The 20608-nt window shown below is 38.3% G+C and overlaps 1 protein-coding gene and 1 non-coding gene across 2 annotated transcripts in view; one reads left to right on the top strand and one right to left on the bottom strand.

Annotated features, from left to right (window-relative positions):
* LOC136307748 (ATP-binding cassette sub-family A member 9-like) overlaps positions 1-20608 on the top strand; it is a 101901-nt gene that overhangs the window by 55268 nt on the left and 26025 nt on the right. The window contains 8 exon segments of the mRNA XM_066234512.1: positions 8085-8204; positions 11080-11148; positions 11836-11927; positions 13217-13337; positions 16581-16696; positions 17378-17471; positions 19824-19984; positions 20476-20551. Coding sequence (XP_066090609.1) covers positions 8085-8204; positions 11080-11148; positions 11836-11927; positions 13217-13337; positions 16581-16696; positions 17378-17471; positions 19824-19984; positions 20476-20551 — 849 coding nt within the window.
* On the bottom strand, positions 11365-11470 carry LOC136309745 (U6 spliceosomal RNA). Its single transcript, XR_010726395.1, has one exon. It is a non-coding gene; the product is annotated as a U6 spliceosomal RNA (small nuclear RNA).

The following is a 20608-nucleotide window of genomic DNA, read 5'->3' as shown; positions in this document are numbered from 1 at the left end:
TAAATAAAAGAAAAAATACAACAAAAAACAAACAAACAAAAAAGAAAAGAGTAAAAAAAAAAAAAAAGGGCATTCCTTTGTGTTAAAGCTCCAGGGAGCATGGAGTGAGCTTGAGTATGTCCTATGAAACATGGAGCTCTATGTTGACATATAAGTCTTTGAAAAAGGAGGAACTGCTGAAATAGTTCATCAGCATTTGTCCCTAAGACAGCAGTCTTTATAGTGGAAACACCATAAGTAAATATTTGCTGTCTGTCTATAGATTAAAGGGGAAATATGGCAAATGCTGAAAAGCCATGATCTTTGTGCCCTTCTCCTCCCCCAACCCCCTCCCTCTCCTCCCCCCACCCTGTAACCCCAACCCTGTTGTTCATGTCTTTGAGTCTCATCTTTATGTCCCACCTATGTATGGAATCATATAGTTCTTAGTTTTTTCTGATTTACTTATTTCGCTCAGTATAATGTTATCAAGGCCCATCCATGTTGTGGTAAAAGATCCTATGTCATCATTTCTTATGGCTGAGTAGTATTCCATAGTATATATATATACCAAAGCTTTTTAATCCACTCGTCCTCTGATGGACACTTAGGCTGTTTCCAGATCTTTGCTATTGTGAACAATGCTGCCATAAACATGGGGGTGCATTTCTTCTTTTCAAACAGTGCTATGGTGTTCTTGGGGTATATTCCTAACAGTGGTATAGCTGGGTCAAAAGGCAGTTTGATTTTTAATTTCTTGAGGAATCTCCATACTGTTTTCCACAGTGGCTGCACCAGTCTGCATTCCCACCAGCAGGGCAGGAGGGTTCCCTTTTCTCCACATCCTCGCCAGCACTTATTCTGTGTTGTTTTATTGATGAGCGCCATTCTGACTGGTGTGAGGTGATATCTCATTGTGGTTTTAATTTGCATTTCTCTAATCATTAGTGATGTTGAACATTTTTTTTTTTCATTTTTCTGAAGCTGGAAACGGGGAGAGACAGTCAGACAGACTCCCGCATGTGCCCGACCGGGATCCACCCTGGCACACCCACCAGGGGGCGATGCTCTGCCCACCAGGGGGCGATGTTCTGCCCATCCTGGGCATCGCCATGTCACGACCAGAGCCACTCTAGCCCTGGGGCAGAGGCCACAGAGCCATCCCCAGCGCCCGGGCCATCTTTGCTCCAATGGAGCCTTGGCTGCGGGAGGGGAAGAGAGAGACAGAGAGGAAAGCGCGGCAGAGGGGTGGAGAAGCAAATGGGCCCTTCTCCTGTGTGCCCTGGTCAGGAATTGAACCCGGGTCCTCCTCATGCTAGGCCGACGCTCTACCGCTGAGCCAACCGGCCAGGGCCTGAACATTTTTTCATATGCCTTTTGGCCATCTGTGTGAACTCTTTGGAGAAGTGTCTATTCATTTCTTTTGCCCATTTTTGGATTGGGTTGTTTGTCTTTCTGGTATTAAGTTTTACAAGTTCTTTATAAATTTTGGTTATTAACCCCTTATCAGACGCAATGTCAAATATATTCTCCCATTGTGTAGTTTTTTTTTTTACTCTGTTCTTATTGTCTTTAGCTGTGCAGAAGCTTTTTAGTTTGATAAAGTCCCATTTGTTGATCCTGTCTTTTATTTCACTTGCCTGTGGAGACAAATCAGCAAATATATTGCTGCAAGAGATGTCAGAGAGCTTACTGCCTATGTTTTCTTCTAAGATGCTTATGGTTTCATGGCTAACATTTAAGTCTTTTATCCATTTTGAGTTTATTTTTGTGAGTGGTGTAAGTAGGTGGTCTAGTTTCATTTTTTTTGCAGGTAGCTGTCCAATTTTCCCAACACCATTTGTTGAAGAGGCTATCTTTACTCCATTGTATTTTCTTACCTCCTTTGTCAAATATCAGTTGTCCATCGAGCTGTGGGTTTATTTCTGGGTTCTCTGTTCTGTTCCATTGATCTATGTGCCTGTTCTTATGCCAGTACCATGCTGTTTTGAGTACAATGGCCTTATAATATAACTTGATATCCGGAAGTGTGATCCCTCCTGCTTTATTCTTCCTTTTCAAAATTGCTGAGGCTATTTGTGTTCTCTTTTGGTTCCATATAAATTTTTGGAATATGTGTTCTATATCTTTGAAGTAAGTCATTGGTATTTTATTTGGTATTGCATTGAATTTATAAATTGCTTTGAGTAATATAGACATTTTAATGATGTTTATTCTTCCTAACCATGAGCACGGTATATGCCTCCACTTATTCGTATCTTCCCTGATTTCTTTTATCAATGTTGTATAATTTTCTGAGTACAAGTCTTTAATCTCCTTGGTTAGATTTATTCCTAGGTACTTTATTTTTTTGGTTGCAATGGTAAAGGAGATTGATTCCTTGATTTCTCTTTCTGACAGTTCATTATTGGTGTATAAAAATGCCTCTGATTTCTGAGTATTGATTTTATATCCTGCCACATTGCCGAATTCATTTATCAGGTCTAGTAGTTTTTTGACTGAGACTTTAGGGTTTTCTATATACAATATCATATCATCTGCAAATAATGATATTTTACTTCTTCTTTTCCAATTTGGATGCCTTTTATTTCTTTTTCTTGTCTGATTACTGTGGCTAGGACTTTCAGAACTATGTTGAATAAGAGTGGTGAAAGGGGGCACCCCTGCCTTGTTCCTGATCTTAAGGGGATTGCTTTTAATTTTTGCCCATTGAGTATGATGTTGGCTGTGGGTTTCTCATAGATGGCCTTTATCATGTTGACGTATGTTCCCTGTATTCCCTCTTTGCTGAGAGTTTTGATCATGAATGGGTGCTAGATTTTATCAAATGCTTTTTCTGCATCTATTGAAATTATCATGTGGTTTTTCTCCTTTCTTTTGTTTATGTGATGAATCACATTGATTGATATGCAAATATTGTACCAGCCTTGCCTCCCAAGAATAAATCCCACTTGATCATGGTGTATGATTTTTTTCATATATTGCTGGATCCGGTTTGCTAATATTTTGTTGAGAATTTTTGCATCTAAGTTCATCAGGGATATTGGCCTATAATTTTCTTTTTTTGTGTTGCCTTTGCCTGGTTTTAGAATCAGAATTATTCTCACCTCATAAAAGGAGTTTGGAAGTCTTCCTTCCTCTTGAATTTTTTGAAATAGCTTGAGAAGAATAGGAGTTAGTTCTTCTTTGAATATTTGGTAGAATTCACTTGTGAAGCCATCAGGCCCAGGACTTTTCTTTTTTGGGAGTTTTTTGATAGCTGTTTCAATCTCATTTGTTGTAATTGGTCTGTTTAGGTTTTCTGATTCTTCCAGATTGATTTTTGGAAGATTATATGATTCAAGGAATTTGTCCTTTTCATCTAGGTTGTCTAGTTTTTTGGCGTACAGTTCTTCATAGTATTTTCTTACAATATTTTGTATTTCTGTTGTGTCAGTTGTTATTTCTCCACTCTCATTTCTAATTTTATTTATTTCAGTCCTCTCTCTTTTTTCTTGATGAGTCTCATTAAAGGTTCATTGATCTTGTTTACCTTTTCAAAGAACCAGCTCCTGGTTTCATTGATCCTCTGTATTGTTTCTTTAGCCTCTATGTCATTTATTTCTGCTCTGCTCTTTATTATTTCCTTCCTTCTACTAGCTCTGGGCTTTACTTGCTGTTCTTTTTCTAGTTCTTTTAGATGCAGGGTTAAGTTGTTCATTTGAGCTTTTTCTAGCTTCTTGAGGTGTGCCTGTAATGCTATAAACTTCCCTCTCAGGACTGCTTTAGCTGTGTCCCATAAATTTTGAGTTGATGTATGCTCATTATCGTTTGTTTCTAGGAATTTTTAAATTTCTTCTTTGATCTCAATGTTAACCCATTCATTATTTAATAACATGCTATTTAGTTTCCAAGTGTTTGAATGTTTTTCAATTTTTCTATTGTAGTTGATTTCTAGTTTACTGCCATTGTGATCAGAGAAAGTGCTCAATATGATTTCAATCTTCTTAAATTTGTTGAGACCACTTTTGTGCCCTAACATGTGGTGTATTCTAGAGAATGTACCATGAGCGCTTGAAAAGAATGTATATGCTGCTGTTTTAGGGTGAAAGGTTCTGAAGATATCTATTAAATCGAGTTGATCTAATATGTCCTTTAAGTCTGCTGTTTCTTTGTTAATTTTCTTTCTTGAGGATTTATCTAATGATGTTAATGGGGTATTGAAATCCCCTACTATTATAGTATTGCTGTTGATCTCGCCCTTTAGGTCCATCAAAGTCTGCTTTATATATTTAGATGCTCCTATATTAGGTGCGTAGATATTTATAATGGTTATATCTTCCTTTTGGATTGCTCCCTTTATCATTATGTAGTGACCTTTTTTATCTCTACCTATGGTCTTTATTTTAAAGTCCATTTTGTCTGATATAAGTATTGCTACCCCAGCTTTTTTTCATTTTCATTTGCATGAAATATTTTTTTTCCATCCTTTTATCTTCAGTCTTTGTGCATCTTTTGATTTAAGGTGTGTCTCTTGTAGGCAGCATATGTATGGGTCCTGTTTTCTTATCCATGCAGCTATCCTATGTCTCTTGATCGGATCATTTAATCCGTTAACATTTAAGGTTATTACTGATATGTAATTGTTTATTGCTATTTTTTTCTTTAAAACTATTCCTCTTTTGTTGTATTCTTTTTTTCCTTTGATCCTTACAACAGGTCCCTTAGCATTTCTTTCAGCCTTGGTTTGGTTGCAGTGAATTCCTTGAGGTTTTTGTTTGTCTGTAAAGCTTTTTATTTCTCCTTCAATTTTAAATGATAGCCTGCTGGATAAAGTAGTCTTGGTTGTAGGTTCTTGTTCTGCATTACTTTGAATATTTCTTGCCATTCCCTTCTGGCCTCAAGTGTTTCTGTTGAGAAGTCAGAAGTCATCCTTATGGGAGCTCCTTTTTTTCTCTAACAGCTTTTAATATTTTCTCTTTATCACTTAGCTTTGGTATTTTAATTATGATGTGTCTTGGTGTTGGTTTCTTTGGGTTTCTCCTTAATGGAGTTCTCTGTGCTTCCTGAACATGTGAAATGTTTTCCTGCCTTAATTGGGGGAAGTTTTCTGCTATGATTTGTTTGAACAAAGTCTCTATCCCTTGTTCTTTCTCTTCTTCTTCAGGAACCCCTATGATGCGGATGTTGTTTCTTTTCATGTTGTCACAGAGCTCTCTTAGAGTTTCCTCAGACTTTTTGAGTCTCTTTTCTTTTTTCTGCTCTGCTTCCGTGCCTTTATTTATCGTGTCCTCTAACTCGCTGATTTGATTCTCTGCTTCATCCATCCTGCTTTTAATTCCTTCCATTGTATTCTTTATTTCAGATATTGTATTTGTCATTTCTGATTGATTCTTTTTTATTATTTCAATGTCCTTTTTTATATTTGTCATCTCTTTATTTAGGTTTTCATAATGGCCATCTATGGTTGTTCTAATATCTTTGAGCATCCTAACAATCGTTATTTTAAACTCTGCGTCTGGTAATGTGGTTATATCTGATTCACTTAGGTCCTTTTCTGGGGATTTCTCTTGGTTTATTTGTGTTGTATTTCTCTGCCTCCACATTTTCTCTTCACGGGAGTGGCTGTGATCACGCGCTCGGGTGTACAAGCGTTGGTGGCCTTGGCCTTTGCCCCGCCCCCGTGTGTGACGTTATGCTTGGTCCCGAGGGCACTGGTGAGCACCTTTGCTCAGCTGCGGGTCTCCGCCTGTTTCCGGGCTTTCTCCCTACTCTTGCAGGAGGAGCCCGCTCGAGGAACGGCTGCTAGCCTTGGCTCTACCACCGGGCAGGAATGCGTGCCCAAGCTCAGCTCAGTAGCTGAACTCCACCTCTTCTGGGCTTTTGGCTCTACCCCCGCGGGAGGAGCCAGCTACCAAGTCAGACCACATGGGTTGCACGGGCAGGGCAAGGCTGAGCTCCTCTGCCCTTGCCCCGGGGCTTGTCTCCACCCTTTCCGGGGTTCCTGCCCTTCTCCCGCAGGCTAGATTACAGGCTGCAGGCAGCTGAGTTTGACCGCTTTTGCATGCCCCCTTCCCCCAGCCAGCCAAGATTGAGCTCACACCTGAGCCCAGTGGTGGCCAGCTGGCTTCCGCCCCTGCCAGCAGAACTGTGCTTTTGTCTCCTGCTGCCGCCGGCCCTCTGGTGAGCCCTCAGCCATGTGGGTGGGGACATTGCAGCTCGGACCCTAAGACTCACTGCTGTAGACCCAAAAGCTCCCTGCTTCTATGCAACTCTGCTCTGAGTGCTGCGGGGGAGCTTGTTTGGCTGCTTTCCTGCTTCCCTTTGCTGGTATTGCTGTTTCCGGGGAAAATATTCACTTCAGTTTTGGGGAGTGACTCATCCCAGGGGTTAGGGTGGCTATCTCCCAAAATGTTTCTCCCTGTGCCTCCTAGATTACACTCTCTTCCTGTTACTCTGGTCCTCTCCTCTCTCCCTCCATCCCCAGGAGCCCTGGTGAGTGTTTGTGAGAGAGATGTTCTGCGTGGTTCCTTTAAGAAGGATCCTGGGTCTGAGAAATCAAACTCTTTCTCACAAACAGTATCCTGACTTATTTCCAGCTAAATACTATCCTTATGCCTGTTCTGGGCTCTGGGGCTGCAGGATGGGGCTTTGTTCCTGGGGCTCAGGACCCTTCCCCCTCTGCTAAACTCACTTCCCGCCACACGAGTCTCTCCCTGCTGCCGTTTGCTCCGGGGAGCTGGGCAGCCCTCTCCGTGTTTCCACTTTTTCTACCAGTCTCGGTGTGGCTTCTTCAGTGTTCCTTGGTTGAAGAGTCCTCTTAGTTTAGTCCAAAGTTGGTTTTTCCAGATGATAGTTCTAAAAATTAGTTTTTATTCCACTTTGGTTCTGGGAGGTAGATGTTGGTACATCCACCTACTCCAGCACCATCTTGTCTTCTCAGCAATCTGTGTTCTCTGGGTGATTTCTGTCTGTTATATCAGCATAGTGGAAATACTATATAATCATGCTGGTGCTGCTGTGCTTCTCCTCCCAGCTCCATGGTCAGAGATGTTACACTGCACAAACTCTGCACAAACTGGCTTCTCACTCAACACTCCGCAATCTTGGCTGCTTCTCCTGGCCTCTTCCACATGGCCTTTCTCTGCTCTCTGCTGTGATCTCTCTGCTCTCTCATGCTAATCTCAGGAACCAAGAGGTATATCTGCTCTTAATTAACAATATGTTTTTATAGTTATCCATGATGTTGTATCAGGTAACTACCTTAGTAGTTCTTTGCTTTCTATTGCTGTAGTATTCTATGATGAATATGCTATGGTTTATTCATTCTATCATTGACAGTCAAGTGACTTCCTTTAAAAAATGTCTAGTAGAAATACAGGAAAAACAGAGCACCAAAAACCAGTACTATGTTACATTGTAAAAGTATACAATTATTCATCAAATATTAGGAGTAAAACAAAGATGCCTATAATAATTAAAACATCTTGTTGCAGTGAGATGGCATAATAACATGATCTGTGGGATAATGGAAAGTCATCATTTTTTTAGAAAACTAATCTGTTAGTAACTACTAAAATTTAAATGTACATATATTTCAACCTGCAATTACATTTCTCAGAATCTCTGCTTAAAACTAAATGTATTAATATACAGAAATTTATGCATACCATCTTTATATAGGAGCAAAGTAATAGAAACATCATTTTTAAAGGCAAAAGTGTTGAGTTCTTACACATCCATTCAAATAAATACTATGTGGCTATGAATATGAACAGCTGGTAAACTGAAAACTAAAAAGGTGTCTCTGACCTACTAAGAAATGAAAAATGTGGAGTAATGGTTATTAGCTCTTTGTCAAAATCTGAATTTAGCTAGAACTCCCACTGATTTGTATGTACATTGAATTCAAGAAGCCCTGTTGTATCTTAAAAAAAATTCATACTTGATCTAGTACAGAATTATGACACAATCTTGTATTGCAGAAAAAAAAGGCAGTCCTGGCTTGGGAGAGAGATGGAAATGAAAATAAGAACATTTACAAGATGAATTTCTACTCTTTTGAAAAATATTCCAAAATTCAGACTGTTGCCTGTTAATGAAACTACACTATATTTTCATTTTAGGTCACTAGCTTCTCAATAATTGCTACTAAAATAAATGATCATGGATTTCTAGGGCTGTTACCCTGCACCATATTAATACCACCATTCACATTGATTGACTCTTTATTAATTTTTTCAGAGGTAAGAATTTCACTCTTCTCCTAAGTTCATGAAATGCTTGGCTACTGAAGACAGTCATAAATATTATAAAAATATATGTAGAGTCTTTAGCTGTATGAGTTTGAAGTCTCTGTCTACTGAAAGCCAATTCAGTTATCACCAGCAAGAATCATGTTCTCATGTAATAGGAAAGCCTGCTTTGGTTTATGAAGGTCAAAGGCAACTCCACAGTAGAATTATGTAGTTCTCATGATAATTTTAACTCCTGGAAACAAATGACTCTATTGAAATGCCAATAAGATGCCCTTTTTCTGTTATTTTGGACATGTTAGGTTTAAGGCTCCTCATAGACATACATTAGGAAATATCAAGTAGTCAGTTAGATGTATGAGTCTGAAATGTATTATGTAGGGTTTTGTGGAGTTTGGGATTAAAGTTAAATACTTGAGATTCATCAGCATGTAAATGATATTCAAAGCCAATGAACTAGATAATTTAACTTACAGAGTAAATACAGTTAGAATAAAAAGACAGCTTGTGGATTTGGCCTTGAACTCCAAAATTGAAAGATGAGGAAGAAGAGGAATCAGAAAATCAGATTGAGAAGGATCCTTTGAGGTAGGGGAAAAAATGGGGGACTGTTGTGTGCCAGAATCCCTTCTCAGAAACTCACTTTAAACATTTAGAGTATCAATATATAAGGATGTATGTCAGAATGTTCAAAAGTGGGAATGATTCAACCATCAAATGAGAGGTCTAGAAAGTTGACAACTGAGAAGAGATCATAGGATTTTTGACTGCATGGACATCACTGGTGATATTAACAAGATAGATTTCAATGAAAGGGTGACTGCAAAAGCCTAAGGAGAGTGGGCATTGTAGAGAATGTAAGATGTGGAAGTAGTGTGTTGATTATGAACACATATTCTTAGGAGTTTTCCTAAAAAGGTTATCAGAGAGGACTAGTACATGAATCAAGAGGATAGACTTTTGTTTAACAGAGGAGATACTTTGATGATATTAGAGAAATTTCTGAAGACAAGAAAGAGGGAGTACATCAGATGCCAAGTCCTTGAACAGCTGAGAAAATATCATATAGTATACAAGTAGACATTAATGTCTGTAAAAGTAGGGGCATTCCATCTGTGTATCAAGGTTGTGGCCAAAGTATATGAATACAGTTTGGTGGCTTTGATGGTGAAAAAATGCAATGATTCTCCTTTTACTGATTGTACTTTTTTAGGAATGAGGGTGAAGGTATCAACTGAAAGTGAGGTAAAGAAAGGTGTTGGGATTTTGAGGATAGAAGGAAAGATGAAGAGTATTATTTTAGAGAGTAACAAGGCAGACTCCAAAGCAGGGGTCCCCAAACTTTTTACACAGGGGGCCAGTTCACTGTCCCTCAGACCATTGGAGGGCCGGACTATAAAAAAAACTATGAACAAATTCCTATGCACACTGCACATATCTTATTTTAAAGTAAAAAAAACAAAACGGGAACAAATACAATATTTAAAATAAAGAACAAGTAAATTTAAATCAACAAACTGACCAATATTTCAATGGGAACTATGCTCCTCTCACTGACCACCAATGAAAGAGGTGCCCCTTCCAGAAGTGCGGCGAGGGCCAGATAAATGGCCTCAAGGGGCCGCATGTGGCCTGCGGGCTGTAGTTTGGGGACCCCTGCTCCAAAGGATGCCTTATCCCGTCCCGCTTTTCAAGTGAAGTCAGCTAAATTCACTGTGTTTGTTATCAGGGTCTGCTACTTAGTTGCAGCTCAAGGCAAGTTGAGGGTTGCATTCAATCAGGGTTAGTGTTTTGCAAAATGAGTCTGACAAAGGAAAGGATAAGGAAGCAACGGGTCTGTATAAAAATGAATTATAACAATGGTTCAAGGATTCTAAGCTAGGGAATGAAGAAATGAAGGAAATGAAGGGGTTATGAACAGTGGAAAGCAGTGAGGTTGGTGGCTTGGAGGTTCACCAACTCCAAATTATAGAATAAGGATACTAGAGTAAGGAAGCTGAAAAAAAAAATTGGTGGTAGACAAGGCAAAGGTCAGGGGTTCTAAAGTTGATTTTGGATGTGGTATAGCTATTGGAAATGAGCGACTAAAGCACTTAGGAGAGCAAGATCAATTGAAATGATGTCAGGATCCTGGCAAACATCCAATGATGCAAAACAGAATCATCATCTTTTTGGGAGGTGTTGGATGGCTGTGATAATTAGGGATTTACTACATCAGTTTTAAGTTGCTCAGAAAAGACATCTTGGGAAATATAGCTCAAGAAACAGAATTAGTTCTCTATTCTTAATTCACTAGAAGGTTGGGACATGTCTCAAAATGTATTGCAAACTTAATGGAAACCATATAGTCATGCACTTAATTGTCTGCATGTGAAACTCCAGGTGAAGAGCTTTGTGTTCAGCATGAGAGACTGTCACAATTCTTTCTGAGTGTGTGTAGCAGTGGACGGAGCAATGTAACGGTTCTAGGGCTGTGGGAGAAGAAGAGAAGGAAGGGACTCAGCTGTGGAGAGAAAGAAATGTCAAGTTAGGGGAGAGGGCTGTCAATACAAATCCCACTTCTGGCTTAGATGGGTCCTGCCAGCACCACTGAGGTTATCCAGTAGAGGGAATCCTGCCGGCTCACAGAGTTAAACCTAGAAGCATCTGAACCAAGCATGGGTACAGGTCACTGAGTGACATTAGAGGCAAGGGAGGCATGCTGCACAGTCAGTAATTGACTTTTTACCTGGTGTACAGGCAAAAATTACACGGGAAACTGGAAAGGTCATGGAATGGGCATTCACTGATCTTAAGTGAGATGAGATTCCCAAACAGATGAAGGTGCACCTAAACACTCTTTGCTCCCCCCCCCCTTGTTTTACAGATTTCTCCTGACTCTGTGGAATATTTAGGACCTTTCAAGCATCATCTTGGATATCTGGCATTGCTAATAGTAAGATGACTTTTACATTTAAATGGTTTTGCATGAGGGGACATGCTTGTATGCTTTGCATTAAATTAATTTTTTTTCCCTGTTGGCCTAACAAGTTTCTGCAAAGATATTTCTTTCATTTAAAAAAAATTGTACTTTTAATTTATTGTGTTGACCTGGTTTTAAGTGTTTCACTCAATATAACACCCTCAACCACCTTTGCTTTGTGCCTCCCATAAAAATTTGGAACACTTCATGAATTTGCATGTTATCGTTGAGCAGAGGCCATGCTAATCATCTCTGTATCTTCCAATTTTAGTATATATGCTGCTGAAGCAAGCACACATTAAATTAAAATTTTAATTCACATGCTTAAGAAGCTGGCGCTTTAGGCAACTGAACCCGTGCACACACACCAACAGAGGCTTTAAATTTTGGATCACTAACTTTATAATGATCACCTGACACTGAGTGTGAAGCATGAAAAGAGTATCACCTCGCTACTAATATTCCTGTCATGACTTCTCTGAAGAGCTGTGAAGATAAGTCTGAGAATTCCATAGAATATTAAAAAGAATTTTTCAATCTAGTGACAATGTTGTCAAACCTATCTTTATATATGATCAAACTCATTCCTTAAGTCAAACCTAATATTGAAATTGTTGTTTTCATGATGACGCTAATTTTGATTATTTTTTCCCCCCCTAGCCTTATCTTCAGTTCTTCATTTTCCTTTTTATTCTATGATGTCTAGAAACAAACTTTGGGAAGAAATCGATGAGAAAGGATCCTGTGTTCAGGTTGAGAGAATTCAAATAGAATTTCATGTTTTATTTTAATAGGCTTAACTTAATTGAATAGAAAATACTGTGCAGAATTTTTAAGGGACTCTGTAGTATACAAAATTATGTCTTAGTACTTTAATAAACTTATAATCTAGTGAAAAAGGCTACATTAACACACATAAGACACTGAAAAATTAAGGCAGACCATAATTTCACTGACATATTTGAATAAAGTCATATACAAGAAGTTGGACATAATCAAATGTCAAAATAACCTGGAGATGTTTTCTCTCAACATATGTGCCCTGATTTATCAATGTCACCCCATTAAAATTAATAATAATAATAGAAAGAAGTTGTACTTAAAAATAATGGCTAAGTGTAGACAAGCAATTAGGTAAATGTAGCCAATCTATGAAGGAAGAGAAGTCTGAGCAAAAGGACAAAAATTGTAATAACTGCCACTATCCTGTGGCTTCCAGAAGTCAGCTGGAACAAACTTGAAGTCTTGTGTTAGAGGTTAATGGAAAATTAAAATGAAGCTAGATATTAGAGGGTCTTGGAAAAGGGTCCATAGGAAACGTTCTACAAATCACACAGTGGGAAACAGACAGGTATGTTTTGGAAACCTTGCCTAACTTACAAAATATTAATCAAGCTCAGGTCTAATGTAGGTACTAGAGCAGGAGAGTAAGAAGATGACAACCATGTTGTAGGAAATTGGCTGACAGCAGCAATTTGGGATGGCACAAGGGAGGGAGACAGGAATGAGCTATAATCAGTGATGGGGATGATGAAGGAAAGAATTAATTTGGGAGAAGTCAGGAAAGAGTGATTCTGACATGTGGTCCCAAGAACTGACAATGCTCAGCATCTGGTGATAATATATATTAGGTTTTCTGGGATGCATCTCTGATTCCAAATGTTTGAATCTATTCTTGCCCCAAAGCCTTCAGACTTCCAGATTATCTGGGTCAAAACCACCGTTCCTAGATCCCTTTATCAACCCTGCCCTAAAATCCTTTATCAAGAGTGTGAGTACTGCTTAATTATTTTAAAAAGAAGTCACAACCAACAAAAAGAATTAAACTTAGAAACAAAACAAGGGTGATGTAAAAGTAGTTTCATTCGAATCATTGATGAACAGCTGGCTGTTTGCAAGGCACAGAACATAGAGCAGAAACATCAAGATTAGGTCATGCTCACAGTTACTCAATTTATTCAAACAATTGATCGCAGTTTACAGAAAGTTCATTATTTCTGCTACCAGTTTTTCACCGGGAAACCTGATCTGATTTTTAGAAAATTTCACCAAGAAGCAGTAAAGCTCTTCCAAACCCAGAGGAACCTGAAGCAGAGGATGAAGATGTTCAGATGGAAAGAATGAGAACAGCAACTGCTGTGACTATCCCAGACACTGATGAGGTGGAAATACTAATCATGCTCTTCATCAAACAATACTGTCTGTCAGATAAAGTGGGCAACTTTCTAATCTGAATTAGAAAAACACTTTGAGGTTCCTTCATACTTATATATGATATATAGCTCATTACTTGGTTTCAGTGAATATGCAACACTAACAGAGATATACACACACATACACACATTACTTTTTCAGTCATAGTTTTAATGGGTAAGGCTAATTACACAACCTAAAAAGATTTTGTGAGCAAAGCAATTCAAAGGAGAGAGTTCAGCTGAGGTGTATGTGTGTGCATGCATGCGTGTGCCTTAATAGACCCTTTGGTTTGATAAATGTCTTTGTTACTCTTTTACAAGCACAAGTCAGACGATACAGAGCAAATGCCCTTTTGCTGCAGGAAGACAGATTGGGAGAGAACAGGTTGGAGTCATGATTTTGTACTGGGAAAAATTTGGTTGGAGAAAGTATGGGGCACACACTCATTTCTTTCTTTTCTTTAAAAATTATATTTAGAAAATTAAATTTAACAGGGTGACATTGATCAATAAGAATACATAAGTTTCAAGTAAACATTTCTATAGCATTTGAACTGTTGATTATGTTGTATACCCATCACCCAAAGTCAAATTTTTTTTGTCACCTTATATTTGTCCGTTTACACCCTTCCCACCATCTCCTCTCCCTATTCCCCTCCCCAACATCATCTTCCCCCTGGTAACCACTTCACTTTTATCTATGTCTATGAGTCTCAGTTTTATATCCCACTTATGAGGGAAATCATACAGTTCTTAGCTCTTTCTGATTAGCTTATTTCACTCAGTATAATATTCTCTAGGTCCATACATGTTGTTGTAAATGTCACTATATCATCATTTCTTATGGCTGAGCAGTAATCCATTGTATATATGTGCCACATCTTCTTTATCCAGTTCTCTGTCGAGAGATACTTTATTTCCATGTCTTGACCACTGTGAATAATTCAGCAATGAACATGGAAGTGCATGTGTCTTTATGTACCACTGTTTTCAAGTTTTGGGGATAGATACCCAGTAGAGGGATTGCTGGGTCATATGGTAGTTCTATTCTTAATTTGTTTAGGAACCACCATACTTTCTTCCATAATGGTTGTACTACTTTACATTCCCACCAGCAGTGAATGAGAGTTCCTTTTTCTCTGCAGCCTCCCCAACATTTGTTATTACCTGTCTTGTTGATAATAGCCAATCTAACATGTGTGAGGTTGTATTTCATTATAGTTTTGATTTGCATTTCTCTGATAGCCAGTGAAGATCAGTATCTTTTCATACATGTGTTGGACATTTGATGTCCTCTTGGGAAAAATGTCTGTTCAGGTTCTCCCCCCCCCCAATTTTTAATTAGATTGTTTGCTTGTTTGTTGCTGAGCTTTGTGAGTTCTTCTTATATTTTGGATATTAACCCCTTATTGGAGCTGTTGTTTGCAAATATTCTCTCCCATTTGGTTGGCTTCCTACTTGTTTTGTTGTAAGTTTTATTCATTGTTCAGAAGCTTTTTTGATTGATATAGTCCCATTCATTTATTTTTGCCTTTACTTTCCTTGTTTTTGGAGTCAAGTTAATAAATTGTTCTCTATGGCCATAGCAAACATGGCCAAGGTCCATGAGTTAGTAGTACCTATGTTTTCTTCTATATAATTTATTGTTTCAGATCTTATATTATTTAGGTCTTTGATCCATTTTGAATTAATTTTTTGTGCAGGGGAACAAGATGCAGTCAAGTTTCTTTCTTTTGAATGTGGCTTTCTACTTTTCCCAGCACCTTTTATTGAAGAAGCTTTATTTTCTCCATTGTATGTTTTTGGCTCCTTTGTCAAAGGCGATTTGTCCATATATATGTGGTTTTATTTCTGGGATCTCAATTCAGTTCCATTGGTCTATATGTTTATTTTTCTGCCAATACCCTGCTGTTTTAATTATCGTGGCTCTATAGTATAATTTGAAGTCAGGCAGTATGAGACCTCCAGCTTTATTCTTTTTCCTCAGATTACTTTGGCTATATTGTTTTATTTATGGTTCCATACAAACTTGGTAATTTTCTTTAAAAAATGACATTGGGATTTTGATGGAGATTGCATTAAATTTGTATATTGCTTTGGGTAATATGGCCATTTTAACTATGTTGATTCTTCCAATCCATGGACATAGAATATTTTTTCCATTTCATTGTGTCTTTTTCAATTTCTTTCAGTGATGTTTTGTAGTTTTCAGTATATAGGTTCTTCACATCTCTTGTTAAGTTTATTCTTAGATACTTTTTTGTTGTTGCAATTGTAAAAGGATTTTTTGAGTTAATTTTCCAATGTTTCATCACTGGTGTATAGGAAAACAGTAGACTTTTGTATATTGATTGTGTATTCTGCAATTTTACTGTTTTGGTTTATTGTTTCTAATCATTTATCAGTGGAGTCCTTGGGAATTTCTAGATACAGGATCATGTAATCTGCAAAAAGTGACACCTTTACTTTTTTCTTATTATGGATGCATTTTATTTCTTTCTCTTACCTGATAGCTCTGGCTAAAACTTCCAGAATTATGTTGAATAAGAGTGGAGAGAGTGAGCAACCTTGTCTCATTCCTGATTTTAGAAGAAAATCCTTCATTTTTTCACCAATTAGTATGATATTAGCTGATGATTTGTCATATATGGCCTTTATTATTTTGAGGTATTTTCCTTTTATTCCAATTTTATTGCATGCTTTAAACATAAAGGGATGTTGTGTATTATCAAATGCCTTTTCTGCATATATTCATAGGATCATATAATTTTTTTCTTTGTTTTGTTGATGTGGTATATTACATTGATCGATTTATGTATGGTGAACCATCTTTTTGCTCCTAGAACGAATCCATTTTGATCATGATGTATTATTTTTTTAATGTGTTGTTTTATTGGATTTGCTAGTATTTTGTTTAGGATTTTTGCATCTGTTTTCATTAGAGATATCAGTCTGTAGTTATCTTTTTTGTGTTGTCCTTGCCAGGTTTTGGTATCAGGGTTATGTTGGCCTGATAGCATGTGTTAGGGAGTATTGCTTCTTCTTCTATTTTTTGGAAGACTTTGAGAAGGATAGGTACCAAATCTTCTTTGAATGTTTGCTAGAGTTCACTAGTATAGCCATCTGGTGTCGAACTTTTGTTTTTTGGGAAGGCACACGCTCATTTCAAAGTAAGAATAAAGCTCTGTTATTCTTTACTTGTATTTCCAGAAACTGGCCATCATTGCCAGTTGTCTATGGAAAGAATATGAAGGCAAAAAGAAAAACTGCTTTGCCAAGAGGAAGAAAAAAGTTGCCACCAGAAACATCTCTTTCTGTGTTAAAAAAAAGTTGGAAAAATAGTTCTGTTAGCAGAGCGATCTTGACCTCTGAAGATGAGGTGTTTTTCAAGAGAATAACACTATCCAAATCTGTGACCATGTGTTGTTAAACATGAAAGGCAGCCAACTCATCAGAAGGATATGGATCCACCCTGCTTGAAAGCCTCAGTTATGACAATTTGTCTTTGCGTAGAAAAGTTGTTTGTTCTGATAAAACGAACAAAAAAAATAATGACCAAAAGGGGGCAGTGTTTAGGTTAAGAAGGATGGTAGAACTTTCTAAGTAGTAAAATTATTTTCACAACAGGAAACTCTATGCAGAAGGGAACTCACTGGGATGTGGTAGCTCATGCTTCATTTCTAACAAAAGACGCGTTTTGTGAAAGGGTCAGTGAAATATAATAGGCTTTAGAGTGAAAATTGGGTTCAATTCCAGCTCAGCCTCTTCTTGGCTGTGTGATATTGGGCCAGTTATTTATCCTTTGTACACCTTAGTATCTTTGTCTGTAAAACGAAGGGAGCTAATCACACTCGGGTTCGTGGATGGGTGAGGAGTAAGTGAAGCAATGTACATTGCACACGAGACCTAAAGCTTGACACAGAGCGAGCCCTTATTTAAGGGTTATTTAGCATTTGTTTTTATTTTTATAATTAGTTGCAGTTATAATTCTGAGCATTTTTTTGGGGGGGTAAAGTTATAGGTCTTTTGGGACAGAGTGGAGCTGGTGAAAGCACAACTATTAAGATGGTAACTGGGGATTCAAAACCAACTGCAGGGCAAGCAGGTCAGTAACACACACAGGAATATGGTCTTTAATGCTGCCTACTTCAAACGTTATATAGTACATCTTGATGACAACTTTAAAACCATAGGTGATCTTTTCCTATTAATCAATGTGATTTATGCATTGAATGAAGAGAATTGGTAAAAATTTCTCTCCTTGCCTGATGAGGTGGTGGCACAGTGAATCGAACTGAGATGCAGAGGACCTAGGTTTGAAACCCCAAGGTCACTAGCTTGAGCACAGGCTCATCTGGTTTGAGCAAGACTCAGTAGCTTGAGCCCAAGGTCGCTGGTTTGAGCAAGGGGTCACTCGGTCTACTGTAACCCCCCAGTCAAGGCTCATATGAGAAAGCAATCAATGAACAACTAAGGAGCCACAACAAAGAATTGATGCTTCTCATTCATCTCTCTCCCTGTCTGTCCGTAACGTCCGTCTCTCTGTCACACAAAATTTTTTTCTCTCTCCTTAATTCCAAAAATAGCTAGGTGCTGAAAAGGGTTGCATCTTATCTGTACTATGCTTTTTATTGAATGAAAAATAGAGACATTCAAAGGGAATATTTTGGTAAGTAAAGCTGAACATTAGCTTTACTGGAGGGCACAGATATTTGTTTTGTGGACTTACATATCCTGGGAACTTGTTGAATTGAATTGCCAGGATCCAGGATTTATTTGAAAAATAAGGAAAAATTATTAACTGTCTAAATTTCAAAACAAAAGCTAGAATAGTACATGAATAACACTTGGCTATCTTTCCAGGCTAAGTTGGGTGAAACTATGGGCAGAGATCCAAAGGACTACCAGTATGAAGGGGAGATGCTATTGGCATTTGACAGAGGTTAGATTCAGAGGGAGTGTTCATGAAGAGAGGGTGCACAATGCTCTTGATTCCTACAGAGGTTTCCCAAACTGTCTTTCCATTCCACCCCTACCTCACAGAGCAGTCCTTTAAAAAATGCAAATGAAGTCATGTCACTCTCCTGCTCATAATCCTTTAGTTAGAATTGATTCAGAGTCTGTACCATGGCCACAAACAGCCCTAAGGATCTGGGCTTCATTGAGTACCTTTCATTCCACACCCCCTGCTCACATTGGTCTTTGGTGGTCTTCCCACTGTAGTTCTATGGGTTTGTCTTCCCTTTGGCCAGAGTGCCCTTCCTTCAGCTTTTCACATGCTTGACTATCTCTCTTCTCATCACTTTGAAATTTATCCCCCCAAAAGCCCTGTCCCTGACTACACTAGGTGTTCTTCCTGGTATCCTTTAGCACATTTATTGTCTGGAACATATGAAGCAGGGGCTACAATTCATTCACATATGTTTTACTTGGTTGTTTTCTTTTTCTCTATATTGAAAGTAAGGCCAAGTTAAGTAGGTCTCTTATCTTTTCTATTGGGGGAGAGACAATATAACATCAAGGTCAGGGCCTGAGATTCTGAAGGTAGATCCCAGTTTCAGTCCCCAGGTTTACATTGTGTGATTGGAAGTTTCTACATCTATGCACATGTCAGATTTCTCATAAGCAAAACAGGGCTGGTAAACCATCACCTCAGTCCTATTGGATTTTTCTAAAGATAAAGTAATTCAAAACATAAACTGCTTCAATTCTGGTACATAGTAAACACTGGTACACATTCCTTGTTATTCTTATTATCAAGACAGTGTCTGGCGCATAAAAATATAAGTGCTATCATGCATTTGCTGGTTTCGAAGTGCCAGACTAGTGCTAAGGGCTTTTCATTTATTACCTTAGTTCAGGATTTCTCAAGCTTGGGACTCGTGACATTTAGACCAGATCATTTTTTATTGTAAAGTACTGTTCTGATCATTGTAAGATATGTAGCCTCTACTCACTAGATCCCAGTAACACCCCCATTGTAACAGCCAAAAATGTCTACAGACATTGTCAAATATCCCCTGGGAGAGGGGATTGCCCTGAGTGAGAAATACTACCTTGTGCAATCTTCACAACAAATTTGTAAAACGGAGTTTACAATTATAGCTATGTTAACATGGGGAAAACAAAGTCTTCAAGTATCTGTCACTTTGAATGTTTGGATCGATGAATAAAATTAAACAATGGACAACCAAATAAGCAAACTTGAATTCAACCATGGTGCTGGACTTGGTAATAAAGCCTGAATTGTATTGGAGGGATTAGAACAATGTGGAACATCTGCCTTTTGATTTATTGAGTTTCTGTCATCTTTTCCCCAGAGTTAGGTGATTTTTTATAGACTTGTCCTCTTGGCAGCATGTGAGTAAGCAGAGACAACATTGAACAATACTCTCCCATGCATGTGCACACACACAATTTTGGACAGAGTATGAGAACGAACTTTTTGTGTAGGTGATTTTAAAAGAAACCAGCAGTGGGGATGCCCCCAAGTTCCTGGGGTACTGCCCTCAAGAGAACGCGCTATGGCCCCCCCTGACGGTGAGGGAGCACTTGGAGGTGTTCGCTGTGGTGAAAGAGCTGAGGAAAGCGGAAGCCACTGTCGCCATCTCACGGTACATGGGGGGAAACACACCTGTACTCTACTAGGGGCATGTAGCAGCTTCACACAAAATTAAAGAAGAATGAATCTAACTGATGATTCCATGGTTGTGGCAGAAGTCTTGGTTATCTAGAGATGACGATTCAGTGTTGTATTCTCCCATTTTAAGACTGGAGGGGAAAAGTTTTATTGATTATTCTTTATACAAAAAGAAGTAATTGGAAATACCAGTTTAAAAGCTGTAAAAGGTTCATAAAGTATCCTAGATAACTTCAATATATATATTTAATTTTAATTTTCAATTACAGTTACCCTTCAATATTATTTTATATTAGTTTTAAGTGTACAGCATAGTGGTTAGACAATCACATATAGTTTCAATTTTATGATCACTCTGAAGACTATTTTAAAAGAATTCTGCACTGTAGTCTTCTGATTTGCCCATTCTCCAACACACATCCCTCAGTGTGCGTGTAATGTGGACCAACTCACTGTTTCCTTCAGGTTGGTGGATGCGCTCAAGCTGCAGGACCAGCAGAAGCGTCCTGTGAAGGCTTTATCTGAGGGAATAAAGAGAAAGGTAGAGGCTGGGCTTGCTGTTACTCTGCACAGCCCACATGTCCGTGCCAGACGCGCT

This window comes from Saccopteryx bilineata, chromosome 6 (genome assembly GCF_036850765.1).
Source record: "Saccopteryx bilineata isolate mSacBil1 chromosome 6, mSacBil1_pri_phased_curated, whole genome shotgun sequence".
NCBI lineage: Eukaryota > Metazoa > Chordata > Mammalia > Chiroptera > Emballonuridae > Saccopteryx > Saccopteryx bilineata.
The sequence above is the reverse complement of the archived record's forward strand: the minus strand, read 5'-3'. Positions and strand labels throughout refer to the sequence as shown.